The sequence below is a fragment of the Balaenoptera ricei genome, chromosome 13 (genome assembly GCF_028023285.1).
Source record: "Balaenoptera ricei isolate mBalRic1 chromosome 13, mBalRic1.hap2, whole genome shotgun sequence".
Taxonomy (NCBI): domain Eukaryota; kingdom Metazoa; phylum Chordata; class Mammalia; order Artiodactyla; family Balaenopteridae; genus Balaenoptera; species Balaenoptera ricei.
In genome coordinates, this window is record NC_082651.1 from 31,782,371 (window position 1) to 31,800,959 (window position 18,589).

Here is an 18,589-nt window from a genome sequence, read left to right on the forward strand (position 1 = left end):
CAAAGCTGCTGGCAGGAGGACTCAGTTCCTTGCTGCGTGGGCCTCTTCACAGACAAGTAAGCTGCATTATATGGCAGCTGGCAACACCAGAGCCAAATGATCAAGAGAGAACAAGATGGAAGATACAATGTCTTTTATGACCTACCATAAAAAGTCACACACTGTTAAACCTGCTACATTGTATTTACTAGAAGCAAGTCACTAAGTCCAGGTCACACTCAAGGGGAGAATTAAGGTCCACTTCTTGAAGGAAAGAGTATCAAACGATTTGTGGATATATTTTTAAATCCCTGAAACAGGTGACCTGTGGCATACTCAGAAAAAGATTATTTATTTTCTAAATGGAAAAGTTAATTTCACAAATACACACACACATGCACACATATACATATACACATACGGAGGCAGTTTAAAAAACAAATATCCTCAATAAGTATTTTATGTGTCTGCCAAAAAAGGTAACACAATCCTAAGTTGGAATAACACATAAATGGCATCCAGAACAAGTTCTATGATATTCTATACCATTTAGACTACATCCAGAATGTCCTGTTCAGCTCTGAGTACCACTCTTACTAAAATCTAGGTGGAAAACTAACAAACTGGAGCACACCTCCTAGACAAAGTTACTTCAGCATGAGAAATAGTCTGGAGGAAAATGGTATTTGGTTTCAAAGAGAGAAGACTTGAGGGGGAGAAAAAGCAGGCAAATCATTGCCTTAGAAATGTATGAAGGGTTGCCATGTGGAAAAGTTAAGAGACTTAACAGGCAGAATTTGAACCAATGAGTCAGAGTCACAGGTATGCTAAGTGGCTCATACAAGAACTTTCTAACAATAGGTTGTAAAAACAAGAATGAGGCACTCAGTGAATGTTCCCAGGACTGCAGGAGTCTGTGGAGACTGAGGCATGGTGCTGCTACTCCCTCAGCTACCTCTAGGGTTCACGTCCAAATTGGTTCTTCCCTACTCACACTGATGCGGCTGGAGGATTGGTGTTCTCCCAAAGCAACATACCTGACACTAGGGTTTAAGCCACGAGGCATACATGGAATGTACAGTGCTTGGGATAGCATTGTACATAGTATGCACTGTACATAAACGTTAGCTATTGTTTCTGCATTGACTCAAAATGTGACAAGATGCTCTCTAAAGTCCCTTTCAATTTCTAAGACTTCATCAATAAGTTAAAATCATTATAATTAGCTACTAATCCTTATGGTCAGTTTCAGTAATATACTTAAAGGCAGGAATGACAAAATTAATCTTCAAAGCCAGGATGGCTGGACATGCTTTGGGAAACCACAAAGAACAGAGACAGTCACTTATATAGACATGTAAAAACCATGAAAATCAAAACTAAACATATTCAAACAAGTCATATCCTCTCTGGTGTACATGGTCTGCTTTAGGCAATGAAGGTGTTGATATTTTAAAAAGGAGATTCAAACTGGACTACTTCACCTACTCAGAGCAAATTAGATTATTACAATTAGTTTATTCACCTATGCCTGCCAACTACCCACCACAACTGAAAACTTACGTTTTGGGTGCCAGCAGCCTGGACAGTCTGCCATGTTGCTACAGGTTCCGTAGCTACGTGCCACTCTGGGTAAGTTTTCGTGAGTAACTTCACAAAGGTGGATTTTCCCACAGCTGCAATGCAAACAGCATGTATTGGGAATGCATCTCAAATCAGGGTTGCAGGAGAAGGCTGCTACTAAACTCTGTCACAAATGCCCAACTCAAGGGAACAAGTCTCAGTTTTTCCAATCTCAAAACTCAGCAGCCACACCACTGTCAGACTAACCAGAGTCACCATAATGAATGCAGGTAACAGGGAGGAAAAATACCCTTAAGATTTGATTTGTAATTTTAATGTCCCAACCTCTCAGAGGAAAAGAGTATTTAATAACAGTTAAAAATGGAATAGACTCTCAAAAGTAGATGAAATCAGCTACATGTGTTGTAAAGCTTGAATCGCACAGTCCTATTTATTCGGTGACAGTATAAAAATTACAAGTTTTTCAAGATAGAAAATGAAGACAATGACCCTCATTCATTCAACAAATCTAACCAATATTCAGGGAGTGCTATTATGTGCTCAGACTGTCCGGCACTGGAGGTACAATGGTAAACAAAACACAGGATGGATTTTGCCCTCACAGAGCTTGTACGAGAGACAGATACCAAATAAACACATGAGTAACTAATAACAAATTGTATTAAGTGCTAGGAAAGAAAAATGCAGGATGGCTCTAATGTAGCTCAGGAGATCAAGGAAGGTTCCTCTGAAAAGTGTTACCTGAGGTGAGACCTGAAAGACGAGGACTGGTCAGGCCAAGAGTGGGGGAAAGGTTGGGAAAAGAGAAAAACGGTGCACAAGAAGACAGAAGAGGAATCCGTGCCCTTGAAGTGACAGTGTGGTCAAACGAGGGAGAAGAATGGCTCAAAATGAGTGTGGAGAGGCTGGTAGGCAGGCCAGGGCCAGGTCACATGGGGCCCTGTACCATGGTAAAAAGTTTGAATTCTATTCTAAGGGCAATGGGATATCAGTGATGATGGGTTTTAAGCAGGGAAATGACCATGTCATTTTTTTTTTTGGAGAGAGGGTCTTTATTTATTTTTAAACATCTTTATTGAAGTATAATTGCCTTACAATGGTGTGTTAGCTTCTGCTTTATAACAAAGTGAATCAGTTATACATATACAATATGTTCCCATTTCTCTTCCCTCTTGCATCTCCCTCCCTCCCACCCTCCCCATCCCACCCCTCTAGGTGGTCACAAAGCACCGAGCTGATATCCCTGTGCTATGCGGCTGCTTCCCACTAGCTATCTATTTTACATTTGGTAGTGGATATATGTCCATGACACTCTCTTACCCTGTCACATCTCACCCCACCATGTCATTTTTAAAAGACCATCTCATTTTTAAAAGACCACTCCACCTGCTGTTGCACTGATGTAGAATTAGACAGACCAGTTAGAAGATAATAGTAGCTTCAACCAAGGAGAGAGCAGAAGAGGTGGAAAGTAGTGATTGCTTTGAGAAATATTTTGGAGATGAAATTAACCTAGTACCACAACATTCAAGTTCTCTTTTCCCATTTACACCAACATCTAGCCCATACCTTCCTGAATTCCAGACTCACTATCTAGGAGCCCTCCAGACATTTCCACTTGGATGTCCTACAAACAACTCAAAGTCAATATATTCCGTAAATGAACTCATCATCTTCCCCACCAAACTGAGCTTTCTCCCATATCCCAACCTCAGGGTAAGACAGCACTATCCACTCAGTCAGGACTTCTTCCTTCTCTGCCAAACCTCAAGTGGCCACCAACTGCTTCTGAACCTGCCTTCTAAAATTTCCACATCTGTCCTTTTCTCTCTATTCCCACCTCCTGCTCAAGACCAGGCTTTCATTTCTTGCCTCTCCAACTCTGGCCTTGCCCTCTTCAATCCATCATTCATACTGCAGCCACACTAAACACAAAGTAACACTGCTTAAAATCCTCTGGCAGCTCCCTATTGCCTTCACAACAAAATTCAAACCCTTTAGCATGGCCTATAAAACACAGCAAAATCTGGCCCTTGCATAGACCTCTCTGCCTCACTTCCCTTCAGGCATCCTGAGCTCCCACTGGACCAAACTCTTTGCAACTCTAATCATGCTCTAATCTGTCTGCTGCAAATGTGACTTTGCATATGCTTTCTCGTCACCTGGCCAACTCCTACTCAATCTTCAGATTCTGCTCAGATACACCTCCTGTGTGAAGGCTTTCAGGACCCTGATGCCTCTAAGTTGGATTAGCTCCTTTGTGCTTGGCCTGGCAATCTGGGTAAGACCCCATCACTGCCACTGTAATTCTGTTTCTCTAGGTAGAAGATGGGGTCCCTTCAGGGCAGGAACCAAAGCCCAGACTAATGACCTAGCTGAATGAATAAAACATGTAATACATTATTAATTCCAGTTCCCTACGAAACCCACATTTGTTAAAAATCAAAACATGAACCATAACAATGTGCTTGGAGCTCAATCTCCCCTATGAGAGATGATCTTTCTCAAGTGAGTTCTACCCTTAGGAGGAACCCAAATGGAAGGAAGAGGAGGAAGGGGGAGGCACCCTTCAAGTCAATTCTATCAGCCACTCATGGTTACTGATCAGGAGCAAAGAGACATCTCAGCAGAAGAGCCCACACATCTGATATCTGACATTTATTACACACCACTCCAACTCCTCTCTGAACACACAGGGTAAAGAACAAACACATAAATCTGTACATCTTGTACAGTCACGCTCATCTCTGAGTCCCACCTCCACCCAACTCCTGTGTGCCTTTGCACATGTGCTCAGCCTCTGCACATGTGCTCAGCCTCTGCTCCTCCCACACTTCAGTGAACAAATGCCTTCCCCTGCTCTGCTCAGCCTGTGTCTAAATCCCTTCCCGCACTAAGCATAAGGCCCACCTCTTCCGCAAAGTTCAGGACATCTCCAGCTCACACCAAATTCCTACCACCTTGGGCAGTTCAATCAAACAAGCAATATTTATTAACTGCCTCTGATACATTTAGCATTTAATTGTTTTGTTTCATGAGCCTCAATTTTGGTTTCCTAACAGGATCTGAATCTCTGAGGTTGGATCCCAGGAATCCACATTTTTAAAGCATGCCCCAAGTGATCGTGATGCAGACTTATACTGGAGATTGCTATCTAGAACAATCTGATCACAATCAACAGAGGTGGTTTTTTAAAAATATGGGTTCCAAAACCACATCCCAGACTACTAAATAAAACCCTTTGGACTTGTCATGGAGTGCCCAACAGAGTTGCAGGAATTACAAATTGGTTGAATTTGTTTATTATCAGATACCTACCTGTCCTGAATAGTCCCTACTTTAAAATATTTGGCACAGATAGTCAATATTTAGATTGCAGGTTGGTGATTAAGCCTAAAACATGGTCTCTGGCTATGGGTTGAAAAATTATTTTAATTAATATGAAAAGATGAAGGTAACTGGTTTGTTAGATGGGTGGGGTTGAATGGTTGTTAGAATTACTTAAATTTTTTAAAAGTTAAAAACAACTACCCAAGGAACGATTGCAGATGGAAAGGAAGGGCCCTGAGGGTTAGGGCGTGCCAACTTCACCTCTGAGATCAGACACTATTAGTTCACCCAAGGGCAGTCAGTACTCTGAGAAACCGACTTATGCCATTTAAACACACAAAACCCGGAATGCCAATAAATGAGATGTAATGGGAAATATACAGTTCCAATTACTGGAACAGTCACACCAGGGCAACACCCCCACCTTGCACACCAGTCCCCATTCCAAAGCTTTTGGAAATCCAGTTTAGCAATGAGACTCCAGAGTTTCAGCAAAGAATGACAGTAAATGGTGGTGGAAGGTCCTAGGAGCTTTGCCATCCATGATGCTGTAGGGCTTGGAGAGCCTGGGTAATTTTCCATAGGGCGGCATTTCTTAAACTGCATTCCAAGGGAACTCAGCTGTGCCAGGCACCACCCACAGATATGGAATAATTATTTTAAAAAATAATTCAAAATTATGTATTTATATTAAACCTAGACATAACTTTTTTAAGGCTATGATATCTGACTGTAATAGTTTTTGTCTTCCTTTTAAGAAGTTTTGTATTTTTTTTAAGACAAATGTTTTAAAGTATTCCCAGGGGCCTCGTAAGAATGGCGTTCTCTGGTTTTCCACTGGCCTCCTCCTAGTGAGCAGACCATCTGTATGCACCAAAGTCTCTCTTCTTCAGGCAACACTGGGCCAACTGACAAATGCCTCCTTCTGGCCTCTATGCTGAGCACTAGCCTCTTTTGATATCATTATCTCAGACTTATCACAATTAAGTTAGATCCCGGCTTAACTGTTCTCTTTCAATATACTTTTTAATATCATGAAATTTGGGAGGTATCAGATGTCATAAGCAGCACTAAACCTTCCTTTAGGGCCTTGGCTATCATTGTACTTTATTATGTGTGCCATGAGTTGAGAAAGGGTAGGAGGTACTTTGTTAGAGTACATTATATCCACATGTTGATTTTTATTAGCACCAGGATCGTCATTCCACAAGCTGGACCAAAGAGTTCTGTTGTTAACATTCATCTCTTCCTAAATAATAGTTCTTTTCTCCCACAAATTTTTCTATAAACTACAATGCCTGTTATAGCTACATTATACTAAAACCTAGTAGTAAGATAATAGTATCTGATGTAACACTCAAAATGATGTATAATTTTAAATTTAATATAGTTGTAGTTCATGGCAGCCTCTTAAATATACCATCATCTTCAGGCATTTTCTTCTGAACAAGATGTAAAACCCTGTACCAAAAAGCAAACAAAAGCAGTAAATATAAAGCTGCCTATCTTTAAACAAAAAAATTCTTCCAAAGAAAATTTAAAGCCTTTATTTCAGGAACTACATTTGATGCTGCATTCATTCATTCAACCAACAGATGTTTACAGAGTAGCCACTAATGGTGGGTAATATAACTAAAATGATGAAGTGAGCTGAGATGCTGCCCTCAGGGAACTTATATCGAGGCTAAGCACCCAGGATCAAATAGGCTCTGAGCTTAAAAGCATTCTGGGAAAAAAAAAATCACTCAGCTGACTTAAAAGAAACTTGATATATTTCAGCCCTGATTACTTTTATCTTCTTTTCATGAGAAAAAAAAAATTTGTTTTTTTAAAAAAAGTTCCTCACAGCTTCCAGAGTACAACTCAAACTTCTGTGTTTAGCACGAGACCCTTGCTGATCTGGAATGCCCTCACCACCTCTGCCCACCAGTTGATTCATCCTTTCACTGTCGCCTTCTCAGTGAGGTCTCCTTGAACTCTCTCCAGCTCCACTTTATCCTTGGGCAGAGTTAATTACTGCCTGCTCTGGTCTACAGAGGCATCACACTGTAATTATTTGTTGACTCACCACTCTCTCCAGATAGACTGGGAGCTCACTTTCTGAAGACAGGGACTAACCTTATTTCCTTTGCATCCTGAGTATCTGGTCAGTTGCTAAGAATGGAGATGGGTGGATGGAATGAGGTGAATAACAGAAACAGAGAATCCAACTTATTCCAAACATTGTATATTGGATACAATGTTTGGATTAAATAGGCCTTTTTTCCCCTAGGATTCTTGCCCAAATGTTTATACTTAATGAAAGTAAAAGATGACATTAGTGATGTTAAATCACTAATTTTGAATGCTGGAGGATATGTTATTAAGGGAAGCTCTCCACTGCTTTGCATACAAGTCTCTAGATGGCAAAAGTGAGGTTTCTTCTCTGTTGGGTCTTTGAAAAATCAAAATGAAAAAAACAAAAACAAAAACAAAATAAAACAAAACAAAGTGAGACTAGTCTGAGTTGACTCACTGACAGTATTTTCTGCGGCGATCGTTTCTTCAATTTAGGTTGGTAATCATAAAATAACTGGCTTTGGAAGGCGATAATACACTTTAGTGATGAACACACTTAATAGATAGGCTAGGTATTTTATTTTTTAGATTTTAAGGGATTCTAGGTTCCAAGCTTTTGACTCTTAATCACACATGGCATACGGCTCATAACACAGGCTAGATGCCATTACTTGCTACTTCACTGATCCATTTCCCTTACATGCTGCTATCTGCACCCACAGGGTCAGATTAAGATTTAGAGCAGCAGGACTACAAGAAAAGCACATCTAACTCTATGATAAACATATCTAACTTCAGCTGGGACAGGGGTTCACCTTCCCCTGTTCAGGTTTCCTGAATGGATACTCTCATTTGGGGGGGATGCCACCTGTGGTTAGAGAACAAGATAACTATTTGATGTGATAGTAAAAGCAGTTTACCATATTTCCTCTGTGGACACCAATGACTAACTTCCACATGGATATCACAGCACAGGATTCAAGCATCTGGTAAACACTGAATGAGTACAATGGGCCAGGTGTTGGTTAGGTGCTGGTGACACAAAGATGAACAAGACACTACGTGGCTAACCCAGGGAAGGTACTGCAGGTGCAGACAATCTCAACAGAACTCAAGTGCTTGCAGCAGTTGAGGGTACAAAATGTTATGTGAGCACACAGAGGAGGGGGTGCACCATTCTGTCCGGGGAGAGTCATCACAGTGTGTGGGGTGATGGAGAATAATAGGAGACAAAACTAGAAAGAGCCAGATTGAGGTCCCCCAGTCCACTTCTCATTAGTCACACTTTCTTTAGGCAACTGCATTCACTTCCAAGGTTTCAACAACTACCCCCACAAGTCAACAACTTCCATAGCTGAGATCTCAGCTCCAATCTGTCTCTTCACTGCAGGCACTTACCCTAATCTACCTCAGAACATCTATCACTGTTTGTCTCAGAGGCACCTCCTCCAAGCATCACTCTTACCTCCCCAGACTTCCTCTTCCTTTATTCCCATCCTCAGTTTTCAGAGTCAGTGTCCAAATTAAACCTCCTTATCCCTCACCTCCAAGTGGCCACCAAGTCCTGTCAATCCCACTTCCAAACTCTTTCTCAAACCATCATGTCTTCTCTGTTCCGCCATTCTCTCTGTTCAGGCCTACATCTTCCCTCCCTCCAGCGACTACAATAGCCACAAAATCTAGTCTGTCTACTCCAAACTCCGTTCCTATTCATACATTCAACAAATTGGATGCAAGGTACGATGGGTACTATAGCAAACGAGACATACAGGGTGCCTGCTTTATGAAGTTTTCTTTTTATTTATTCATTCTAGCCAATTCCCTTTTAAAAATTAATCTGGCCATGGCACATACTGGCTTTAAGTCTTCAGTATCCTCCCACAGCCTACATGAGAAACTCCTAGCTGTTCAACATCTGGCATATCCTACCCTTCCAAACTCTTGTTCTGCTATCCCCTCACAGGCCCTTTAAACTCCAGGCACAAGCCTGATATTAAAACTGCATGTTTCTTCAGGCTCTGCGTTGGCAAGTGTTACTTCCTGTGCCTGGAACACTCTTTCCTCTGGGGTAGGAATTCCTACCCCAGAGATTCTGAGTTTCCATGTCCAAACATAGCACTCATCACACCGCACAGAAATTATGTTTAGAAGTCTGCTCCTCCCACTTAGTTGTGAGTTCCTTAAAGGAGAGGAGCTGTACCACATCTGAGTCTAACTCCACAGTAAGACACTCAGCGAGCCTCGCCCGCATGAGCAAGCAAGAAGGATGCACAGAAATCTGGAAAGGTGAAGAAGGAAAGGTCAGGAAAATTGGGAGAGGCAGCTCAAACCTCACCTGATGGTCTGTCCAAACCACTTACTTTGTGAAATACTCTGGGCTCTCAGGACAGAGCTTCCTTTAGGGGCATGTTTCCCAAAGTACGGGACAGAACATCTTTAAATAACACCATGAGGCAGGCAGCCCTTCTCATTCCTTTCAATGTTTCTGATTTGGCTGGAGAAAAACACACAGCTGTGGTGACTGGTCTCACTTTAAATTCAAGACCACTAAGTCCAAATGGGTCCTTAACGCCACCCAGCAATTCTATATTTCTTCTGCTCACTCACCAGACTATTTCATGTCTTTCCTCTCTCCTCACACTCACTCTTAGCTGATCTCTCTTCTTATTTCACTGAGAAAACAGACACAACCAGAACACCTTCCCCAAGTTCCTGCCACGCCTGTTCGAGTCAGTAATCATTTATGTTGCCATTCTCCCCGTGATTAGGGATAAACTGTGCTCCTAGCTAAAGCCAACCTCTCTCCACCTGGGCAAGAGATTCCATTCCTTCTTGCTTACTAAAATCACTCTGGCAAGTCTATCCTCTCTCCTGTTTTACCAGTCTTTTCCCTCTCTACCAGCTTATAAATATCATCTAATTCCTCTTACAAAAAGAAAAAAAAAAACAAACCAACAACAATCCTTTCAACCCTCTTCCCATTTCAGCTACCACCCCACATCTCCCCTTTCTAGGAAAACTTGCAAACAGTTGTCTTTACCCACCGTCTCCAATTCCTCACCTCCCATTCCCCTGGAACTTATGCAATCAGACTTTCACCCCTCCCACTCCTATAAATTGTTCAAGTTCACCAAAGAGCTCCATTACTTAAACAGCATTACACAGTCGATCATTCCTTCCCCGAACACCTTCGCTTGGTTTCCAGCATATCATTCTTATGTCTTTCCTCCTATTTCAGTGGTCATTCCGTCTCAGTCTCTTTTGCTGGTTCCTCCCCATCGCCTGAATCTCTCTAACATTTGCGTGCCCAGGACGTGGTCCTTTTCATAAACACACATAGGCTCCTGGCTTTAAATACCATCTACATGTGTAACTCCAGTCCAGGGAGACTCTCAACTCTGGACTCATATATCCAACTGACTATTCAACAACCCTACTTATGTATCTAGTAAGCATATAAAAACCTAACATGCCTAAAACCAAAAACTTGACCCTCTGCCCCCAGGCTGTTCTTCCTACACTTCTCCATCTAAGAAAACTGGAACTCCGTCTTTCAAGTTGCTCAGGCCAAAATGATTAGAGTCATCACTGACCCCTCTTTATCTTACTCCACATCCTCCTGTTACCAAATCCAGTGTACCCTACCTTAAATGAAAGTAGAAACTAATCACTCCTCACCACCTCCACTGTTACCATCCTGGTCCAACACACCATAACTCATCATTGCAACAACTTCCTGACACCTTCTATTTTCAACATATCAGCCAGAGTGATCTTTTTATAATCTAAGTCGTATCATGTCACTTGACTGCTCAAACCTTCCAACAGTTTCCCATCTCAATCAGAGTAAAAATCCATAATGGACTATACAGTCTATACAATCTAGCCACCCCTTACCAACTGACCTCATCTCCCCCCACCTTCCCCCTTGCGCACTCCACTCCAGCCACAATGGCTTTCCGCCTGTTCCCTGAACACACTTCCCACCTCAGGGCCTTTGCACTTGGTCTTCCCTCTGCCTGGAAGATTCTTCTCCCCATTATCCACATGGTTCACTCCTTCACCGTCTTCAGGTTTTTGCTCAAATGTCACTTTCTCAGTGAGGCCTGTCTTGATCATTCAATTTAAAATTGCAACTTCCCTCAATCCCTCATCCCTGAATTTTCTCCATCACACTCATTATTATCTAACATACTGTTTACTTTGCTTACTTTATATTGTTTATAGTCTGTCTCTCTCTACTAGGGTTCCCTGAGAGCAGAGACTTTTATTTGTTCTGTTCACTGCTGTATCCTCAGTGCCAGGAACAGTGCTGGAATATGGAAGTTGCTCAAAGGGCTACATGTTTAATTTGTAAACTGAGAAATTCTCAGTTTGCTGCTAGAATGTCTTCAATACTTAACACTTGCTAATCCCTTTTTAGGGCTCAGCACTTTAGCAGGTAAAAGCCTCAAGTAAGAATTTAGTAACATTAGAAACATTTAGTAACACTGAAATGTTTTGCTTTCATTTTATTTTTATATTATTTTTATTTAAGGTACTGGACTTCTGTTCTCTCTTATAACAGTTATTTTTAATTTAACACACGTTTTTAAGTTTAAAAAGTGAGTTGCTTCTAAGAAAAATGCTAAGAAATTATAGTGGGAACAGCAAAGAGACATGGCAAAAATAGTGAAAGTGGTATTTGAATGACTGGAGTTTAGGAACTCTCTTAGGGTAGGGTTGCCAGATAAAATAAGGACACCCACTTAAATTTGAATTTTAGATTTTTTTTTTTTTTAGTGTATGTTCCAAACATTGCATAGGACACATTTACACTAAAATATTATTCGTTATCGGAAATGCTATTTTAAATGGGCATCCTCTTTTTCTCCCTTAAATCTGGCAACCTTACCTTCGGAGAACAAAGAAATTGCACCCTGCTCCTTGTCGCTTCCATTTTTCTCTACCAAAACAAGCTAGCTCTTGTCCTATCTACGGACTGCGTGGCTATTATGCCTCAACAGACGTGTCCCTGTGGGAGAGTACTGAGGCCTGACGTCCGAAAAATCCAACTGGCAAAGGCCCACTGCGCACCTTGAGAGGGGAAAGGTTTGGCAGCTCAGAACAAGCAGTCCGGCCGCATCTGCTTGAGAGGGAGGGGGTTCCAGGCCCCCTTTCCCAACCTTTCAGGCACCTGCTCTGCGGAGGCCGAGGCTTGGCAGCTACTTTCCGGCCCTTACCAATGTTGCCTTCGATGGAGAGCCTTCTGGGCCCGCGACCCGCGTGTAGACCTCTGGAGGGGGGCACACCCTCGAGTGGGCTCTGAGCCATGGACTTGGAGGATGCGCGCAGCAGCCTTAGATAGAGCCGGCCGGCGATCATCCCACCCATGATTCACGCAGAGATCACTTCCGCCGAGAGCACTTCCTCCCCCGGTGTTCACGCGCTCCGGCGCGCCGCTGACGTCAGGCGAGAAGTGGGTGGGTTGAGTTGGCTTGAGGGGAGGGGCCAAAGGGACCGCTCTGTTATCGCGATGTTTGTAATAAAGTGTTGCAAAAAGGAAGACTCCTAATGTGGGGTACGGGAGAGTTTAATGACAATTGGAGTTGGTACCGCGCGGTTTGCCCCTCCGTTTCTGTCCACTGGACAAACAACGTTTAAAACGACACATAAGTCAAGAATTCCATCACCTTTGCATTTTTGTATCGCTTTAGAATAAATTTCATAACTAAAGACAAATAAAAATAATTGTAATTTTAAACGAGTTTTTTTCCCCCAAGTGTTTGTTGTCTGGCTTTTATTCCAACATGGGAAAAAATTGGACAGTTTTAAGTAGGAAAATGATGCAATCTGATGATTTACACAAATTTTTTCCCATTCCCTGTAACTTGCACCACAATGCTGGCACCTTATTGAATAAATTAACAAATTAGTTTGTCAATTACACCCCACCTCTTATTTTGCCTCTTGAATAAAGTTCACTCAATCTATTTGCATAGTAGCCAAAAATTCCATAAGAATAAAGAGGGTGGAGGCTTAGGGACTATGTGTGGAACTCGTTTAAACCAGATAGATTGGGTTCTGTGGGGGTGAACCATGGCGGGGTGAGGAGGGGGGGCGGGGTGGCTGGTGGGGATTCAGAATAGGGTTTGTAAAAGCTTGAGAAGAGCAAGGGTAGAGAGAGATTTGCTGGTGTATAGAACTGGAGTCTAGCTGTTGGTGGAGAATTGTGTTCTGCAGAGGGACAGGGACAATTCTGAGCTGCTGCCAGACTGGCTTTTTTCTGCCACACTCCATGGTCATAATGACTTCAGAACCAAGGATTTATGAAATATTGTCAGAGGGTGCGTCCACCTTCCCTGCTTGACTTCCACAAGGGTCAAACCAGGAGTTAACAGGCAATCCGGCATTCGGGCAGCACTCTTAGACATGGGAGTTTTTAGGAAACCAACCTGATTGCCAGAAGGTTTGGGGAGGGGCTGGTGGCTGGGACTGTTGTAGGAAAAAATGGGGCACGAGAGGATGGTCATGTCCCAGGTCTCGGGTGAGTCCCTGGGACAGGCTGCCAAGTGAGGGTCCTTGGCTTCTCGCTGGAAAGAATTCAAGAGCGAGCCATACTAAAGTGAAAGGTTTATGTAGGGAGATACCCACTCCGCAGAGCGTGAGCCATCTCAGAAGGCAAGAGCACCAGAGGTGCCGGGGGTGGTTAGTTTTTAAGGGCTGGGTAATTTCATAGCCTAACAAGTGAGAGAAATATTCTAACATCTTGGAGAAGGGGTGGGGATTTCCAGGAATTGGGGCACCACCCACTTTTGGACCTTTTTTCGTTGGCCTTGGAACTGTCATGGCACCTGTGGGTGTCATTTAGCATGCTAATGTATTACAGTGAGTGTGTAATGAGTCTCTAGGTATACTGGAAGTCAACTCTTCTGCCATCTTGGGCCTAGTAGGGTCTAATCGGCTTTGTGGTATCCTGTTCTTCTTAATGGTTGTGCCATTCTTTTAATGATTGTGCCCTGCCCCCTTCCTTCCTGTCTCAGGATAACTGTTTGCAGAGCAGGCACAGGACCTTTTTCCTATATTGTTGTTTATATGGGATGGCTGAAGTGACATTTGTATATCATATTAAGCACAATCTATTAAAAAATAGATTGCAAATTTATTTAGGATAAGCTGGGTGGAGCGCTAAAGGATATTGGAGCAGCTAAAGTCTGTCCCATCCCCCACTCCCTCCCCCCAAGCCACCTCTCTGTAGAAATACTACTTACATTTCTTTATCTACGTAAACTCTGACTTGGGAAAATATTCATCTCAAAAAGTTTGAGAGGCTCTCTGCACCCTTACGGTTTCCCTTGCCTTCATTGCCCTCAGGGTCACTGTGAAGGGTAAATATGGAAGTTGTTGGCAGGTTTAGGTGCAGACAGGCAACTAATCTGTTCCTAAAAGTTAGAGCACCTAAAAGTCATTTTAAAAAATTTCACAGTGAAGTACAATATATAGTGAAGAAAAGAGCATGTATTGTAAGTGTACAGTTTAGTGCAATTTTCACAAACTGAGCACACTCCATTACCCCGATTCGGATCAAGAAACAGAGCATTACCAGCATCCCCAGAATCCATTTCCCCTGCCAGTTACTACCCCCAAGGGTAACCAATAACCTGACTTCTAACAGCAGACATTAGTTTTACCTGTTCTTTACATAAATGAAATCATGTAGTAAGTACTTCTTTCATTCAACAAAGTATCTGTGAGATTTATATATGTTATATATATAAATTGTAGTTCATTCATATATATAAGTTGTAGTTCATTCGTTCTCACTGCTGTATGGCATTCCATCATGTTGTTATACCACAATGTGTTTTATCCATTCTACTCTTTTCTTTTTTTTTTTAAATTTATTTATTTATTTGGCTGTGCTGGGTCTTAGTTGCGGCACGCGGGATCTTCATCATGATGTGCGGGATCTTCTCGTTGCAGCATGCGGGATCTAGTTCCCTGACCAGGGATCAAACCCGGGCCCCCTGCATTGGGAGCATGGAGCCTTAACCACTGGACCATGAAGGAAGTCCCCTTATCCATTCTACTCTTGATGGACATTTGAGAGTTTCTAGATTAAAACTATTATAGATACCATTGCTATGAATATTCTTTTTTCTTTTATATAAATTTATTTATTTATTTATTTGGTTGGTTGGTTTTGGCTGTGTTGGGTCTTTGTTGCTGTGTGCGGGCTTTCTCTATTTGCGGCAAGTGGGGGCTACTCTTTGTTGCGGTGCGCGGGCTTCTCATTGTGGTGGCTTCTCTTTGTTGTGGAGCACGGTCTCCAGGTGTGTGGGCTTCAGTAGTTGTGGCTCACTGGCTCTAGAGCGCAGGCTCAGTAGTTGCGGTGCACGGGCTTAATTGCTCCGCGGCATGTGGGATCTTCCCGGACCAAGGCTCGAACCCGTGTCCCCTGCATTGGCAGGCGGATTCTTAACCACTGTGCCACCAGGGAAGTCCTGCTATGAATATTCTTGAATATGTCTTTGGTAAAGTTAAGTACACATTTCTCTTGGGCATATGCCTACAAGTGGAATTGATGTATGATGGGCTTCAGTAGATATTCCCAAAGAGTATGCAGTTCCACAGTGTTTGACTGTACCAATAGACAGTGCCACCATCAGTGAGTGAGCGCTCTGGTTGTTCCACATTCTTGCCAACAATTGGTATTGTCAGCTTTCTTCATTTTATTCATTCTGCTGTATAATGGTGTCTTGCAGTTTTAATCTGCATTTTCCTGATGATTAATGAAATGGAATATTTTTTCGTATGTTTATTAACCATTTCAGTAACCTCTCTTGTGAAGGACCTGTTAAAGTCCTGTGCCCATTTTTCTATTGGCTATCTGTCTTTTACTTACTGTTATTGTTCTTTGTATATTCTGGATATGAGTCCTTTGTGAATATTTTCTCTCACTCTGTTCCTTGCTTCTAAAAGCTTTTACATTTGGGGGATGTATAGTGTAAAGTAAGAAACTAAAATGTCTTTTGCCTGTTAGTTATCCCACTATTATTGATGATCCTTCATCAATGAGCATATTTCTTTATGCTTGTTTTATTATGTTTACCATGCATAAAAGTTCAATATCTTTCTTGATCTTAATTCCAAATTTCCAGGAGAGAGACTCTGATTGGCCCAGCTGTGGCCAAAAGGTAAGTTTTAAAGGAACAAATGTGAGTGTTGGAGCCCCACCCCAATGTGCACGAGGAAGGAGGGCGATTAAAGGGATTGTCGGGACAAGGGAGAAAAAAAGGTGGTGATCAGTTCTTCCTGGAAAACAGCGGTATGCTGGTGAGCAGAATTACGTCCCACTTGCCTGGAGGAATAAGGTCACTTCCGGATCCTGCGGGATTGTCAGATATCTGCTGGAGTTTATGAGTAAGAGTTGATGTTGCCCCACGGGGACTCTAGTCCTTCAGCATCCATTCCTTCATCCAATATTTGCTGAGCATCTGCTATGTACTAGACACTCTGCTTAGTCCTTAGAGAGAGCTCTGAAGTGCTGCTGACAAGTAAACTGATCCGTTTTACCAAAACGCTATGCAACCATTAAAAATGGGGAGATAAACATACACAAATGTGACCCTGACTTTCTTCTGCAGCTTGGTGTCTGGTCAGTTATATTCTCATCTACATCAAAGATATTCTAATGTACTGGGTTGTGCTAACTCAGTTTGGTTAAGCTGGGAAGTACGCTTCCGGCATCTCCTTCCTGACAGGGCTCTGAGTTCGAGTTGGTCAAAAGAGGACCTGGTGTGAGATTTGGAAAGTAGAATGGGAGCCTCAGCCGCTCTGAGGAGATCTCTGTTGTCAGACACTGTGACAGACAGATGTGCCCACAGATAGATCCCAGCTAGTTCTCAAGGCCTAGTGACTCCTCTCTGATCGTCCCACAGTTCCCTTCAGACCTTCACTTCCCCAGCTTGTCCCAGTTTTGGGCAGTCTCATTCCTGTAATAACCCCCTTATCCCCATAAAGTGCATGGTGGCTCTGCTCACCTGAATGAACTCTGACTGATAAACCTAATCATAAAAGGAGGCAGATAGGGAGTGGTTAAGAGTGTGGGCTCTGGATTCAGACATTTAGAGGTGAGGATTAAGAAAGATAATCCACATGCAGCATTTAACACACCTGCCACACCGTTACCAACCAAGAGGTATTACGTAATAAGTAAGGTAATACTAACATTACTCAGTGCCTGGGATGTTATTTCTATTTAGTTGACTTCCTATTGAATTCACACTCTCCTCAAGCCACTGTAACCGATCCATGCTCTCCTCTCTACTAGCACATAACTTGACTTCCCCTGCAGAATTCTAGGACAGCACTTATTGAAGCGGGATAAGATCGGGTGGGGTAGGGAGGGGAAAGACGGGTCATCCTCCCCTTCTTGCCTCACATGGAGATTCTGCCGTGCCCCTCCACAGCAGGGAGGGTCAGCTCTCCACACTCCTTTGGCGGCGTCTATGTGCCTGGGCATCCTACCGCCGCTTCCCTGTGCTTTCTCTCCCAAGAGCCTGTGCCTGTGGCTCTTCTTTGCAGGACTGCCCTCAGCCTACTGGAAACCTTTTCCTGCACAGGAGGAAAGCCTGGGACTTTCTGTCCCCCAGGAAGCGCCTTCACTTATCACTGATATGTGACCATGAAAGCCTGGTTCATTGCCTGCAGTAAGGTTTCTACTCCAGGGCTCTCAGGGGACCAGGCTGAAGCCACCCTTTGCTGTCCTGCCTCTCCCACTCTACTCACTGATTTCTACCGAGAGCACTTCCCTAATAAATCTCTTGCATGTGAGTCCTCATTTCAGGGTCTGCTTCTGGAAAACCTGTTCCAAGACATAAATCCTCTAGGGGTTTTTGAAAATATGCTTCTTGGGGCTTCCCTGGTGGTGCAGTGGTTAAGAATCCGCCTGCCAGTGCAGGGGACACAGGTTCGAGCCCTGGTCCGGGAAGATCCCACATGCCGTGGAGCAACTAAGCCTGTGCGCCACAACTACTGAGCCTGCACTCTAGAGTCCATGAGGCACAACTACTGAGCCTGCACTCTAGAGTCCATGAGGCACAACTACTGAGCCTGTGTGCCACAACTACTGAAGCCTGCATGCCTAGAGCCTGTGCTCCGCAGCAAGAGAAGCCACCGCAATGAGAAGCCCGTGCACTGCAATGAAGAGTAGCTCCTGCTGGCCGCAGCTAGAGAAAGCCCGCACGCAGCAACAAAGACCCAACGCATCCAGAAATAAATAAATAAAATAAATACATTTATTTAAAAAAAAAAGGAAATATGCTTCTCTACTGCACCCCCAGAGGGCAAGTGCAGGGATGGTGGAGGAAGAATGTCTGACATTGAGGTCTGTGTACTTCCACTGGGCTCCACTGTCTCCAAATGGGTGTGTCTGGGAAGACCAGGTGGGTTCTGTTCAGGAGCATCAAGGATGGGACCTGGCCAGGTGGCAGGAGCAAAGGGCACACCTGGCAGAAGTAGGGACTTAGCTCTGCCAATAACTAGCTGGGAAATCTAGTTAACTAGTAAACTAGCTATAAAATGAGAATGACATTAGTACCTGCCTCATAGGGCTGTGGTGAGGATTAAATTAGAAAATCCGTGGAAGCTCTTAACC

General features: G+C 43.2%; 1 protein-coding gene across 8 annotated transcripts in view; it reads right to left on the reverse strand.

The window, feature by feature from the left end:
- DGUOK (deoxyguanosine kinase) overlaps window positions 1-12,373 on the reverse strand; it is a 43,031-nt gene extending 30,658 nt beyond the window's left edge. For 6 of the 8 annotated variants that reach the window (XR_009506397.1, XM_059942401.1, XM_059942400.1 and 3 more), the window contains exons 1-2: window positions 12,174-12,373; window positions 1,543-1,655 (exon numbers count right to left, since the gene is read on the reverse strand). Coding sequence is in view for 5 of the 8 variants with exons in the window: in XM_059942401.1 (XP_059798384.1) it covers window positions 1,543-1,655; window positions 12,174-12,324 (264 nt within the window). In the remaining 3 variants the exon portion in view is untranslated. Of the gene's footprint in view, window positions 1-1,542; window positions 1,656-12,173 lie in introns of those variants that run through there. The other 2 variants (XM_059942402.1, XM_059942403.1) reach the window with 2 other exon arrangements.
- Window positions 12,374-18,589: the final 6,216 nt, after the last annotated feature.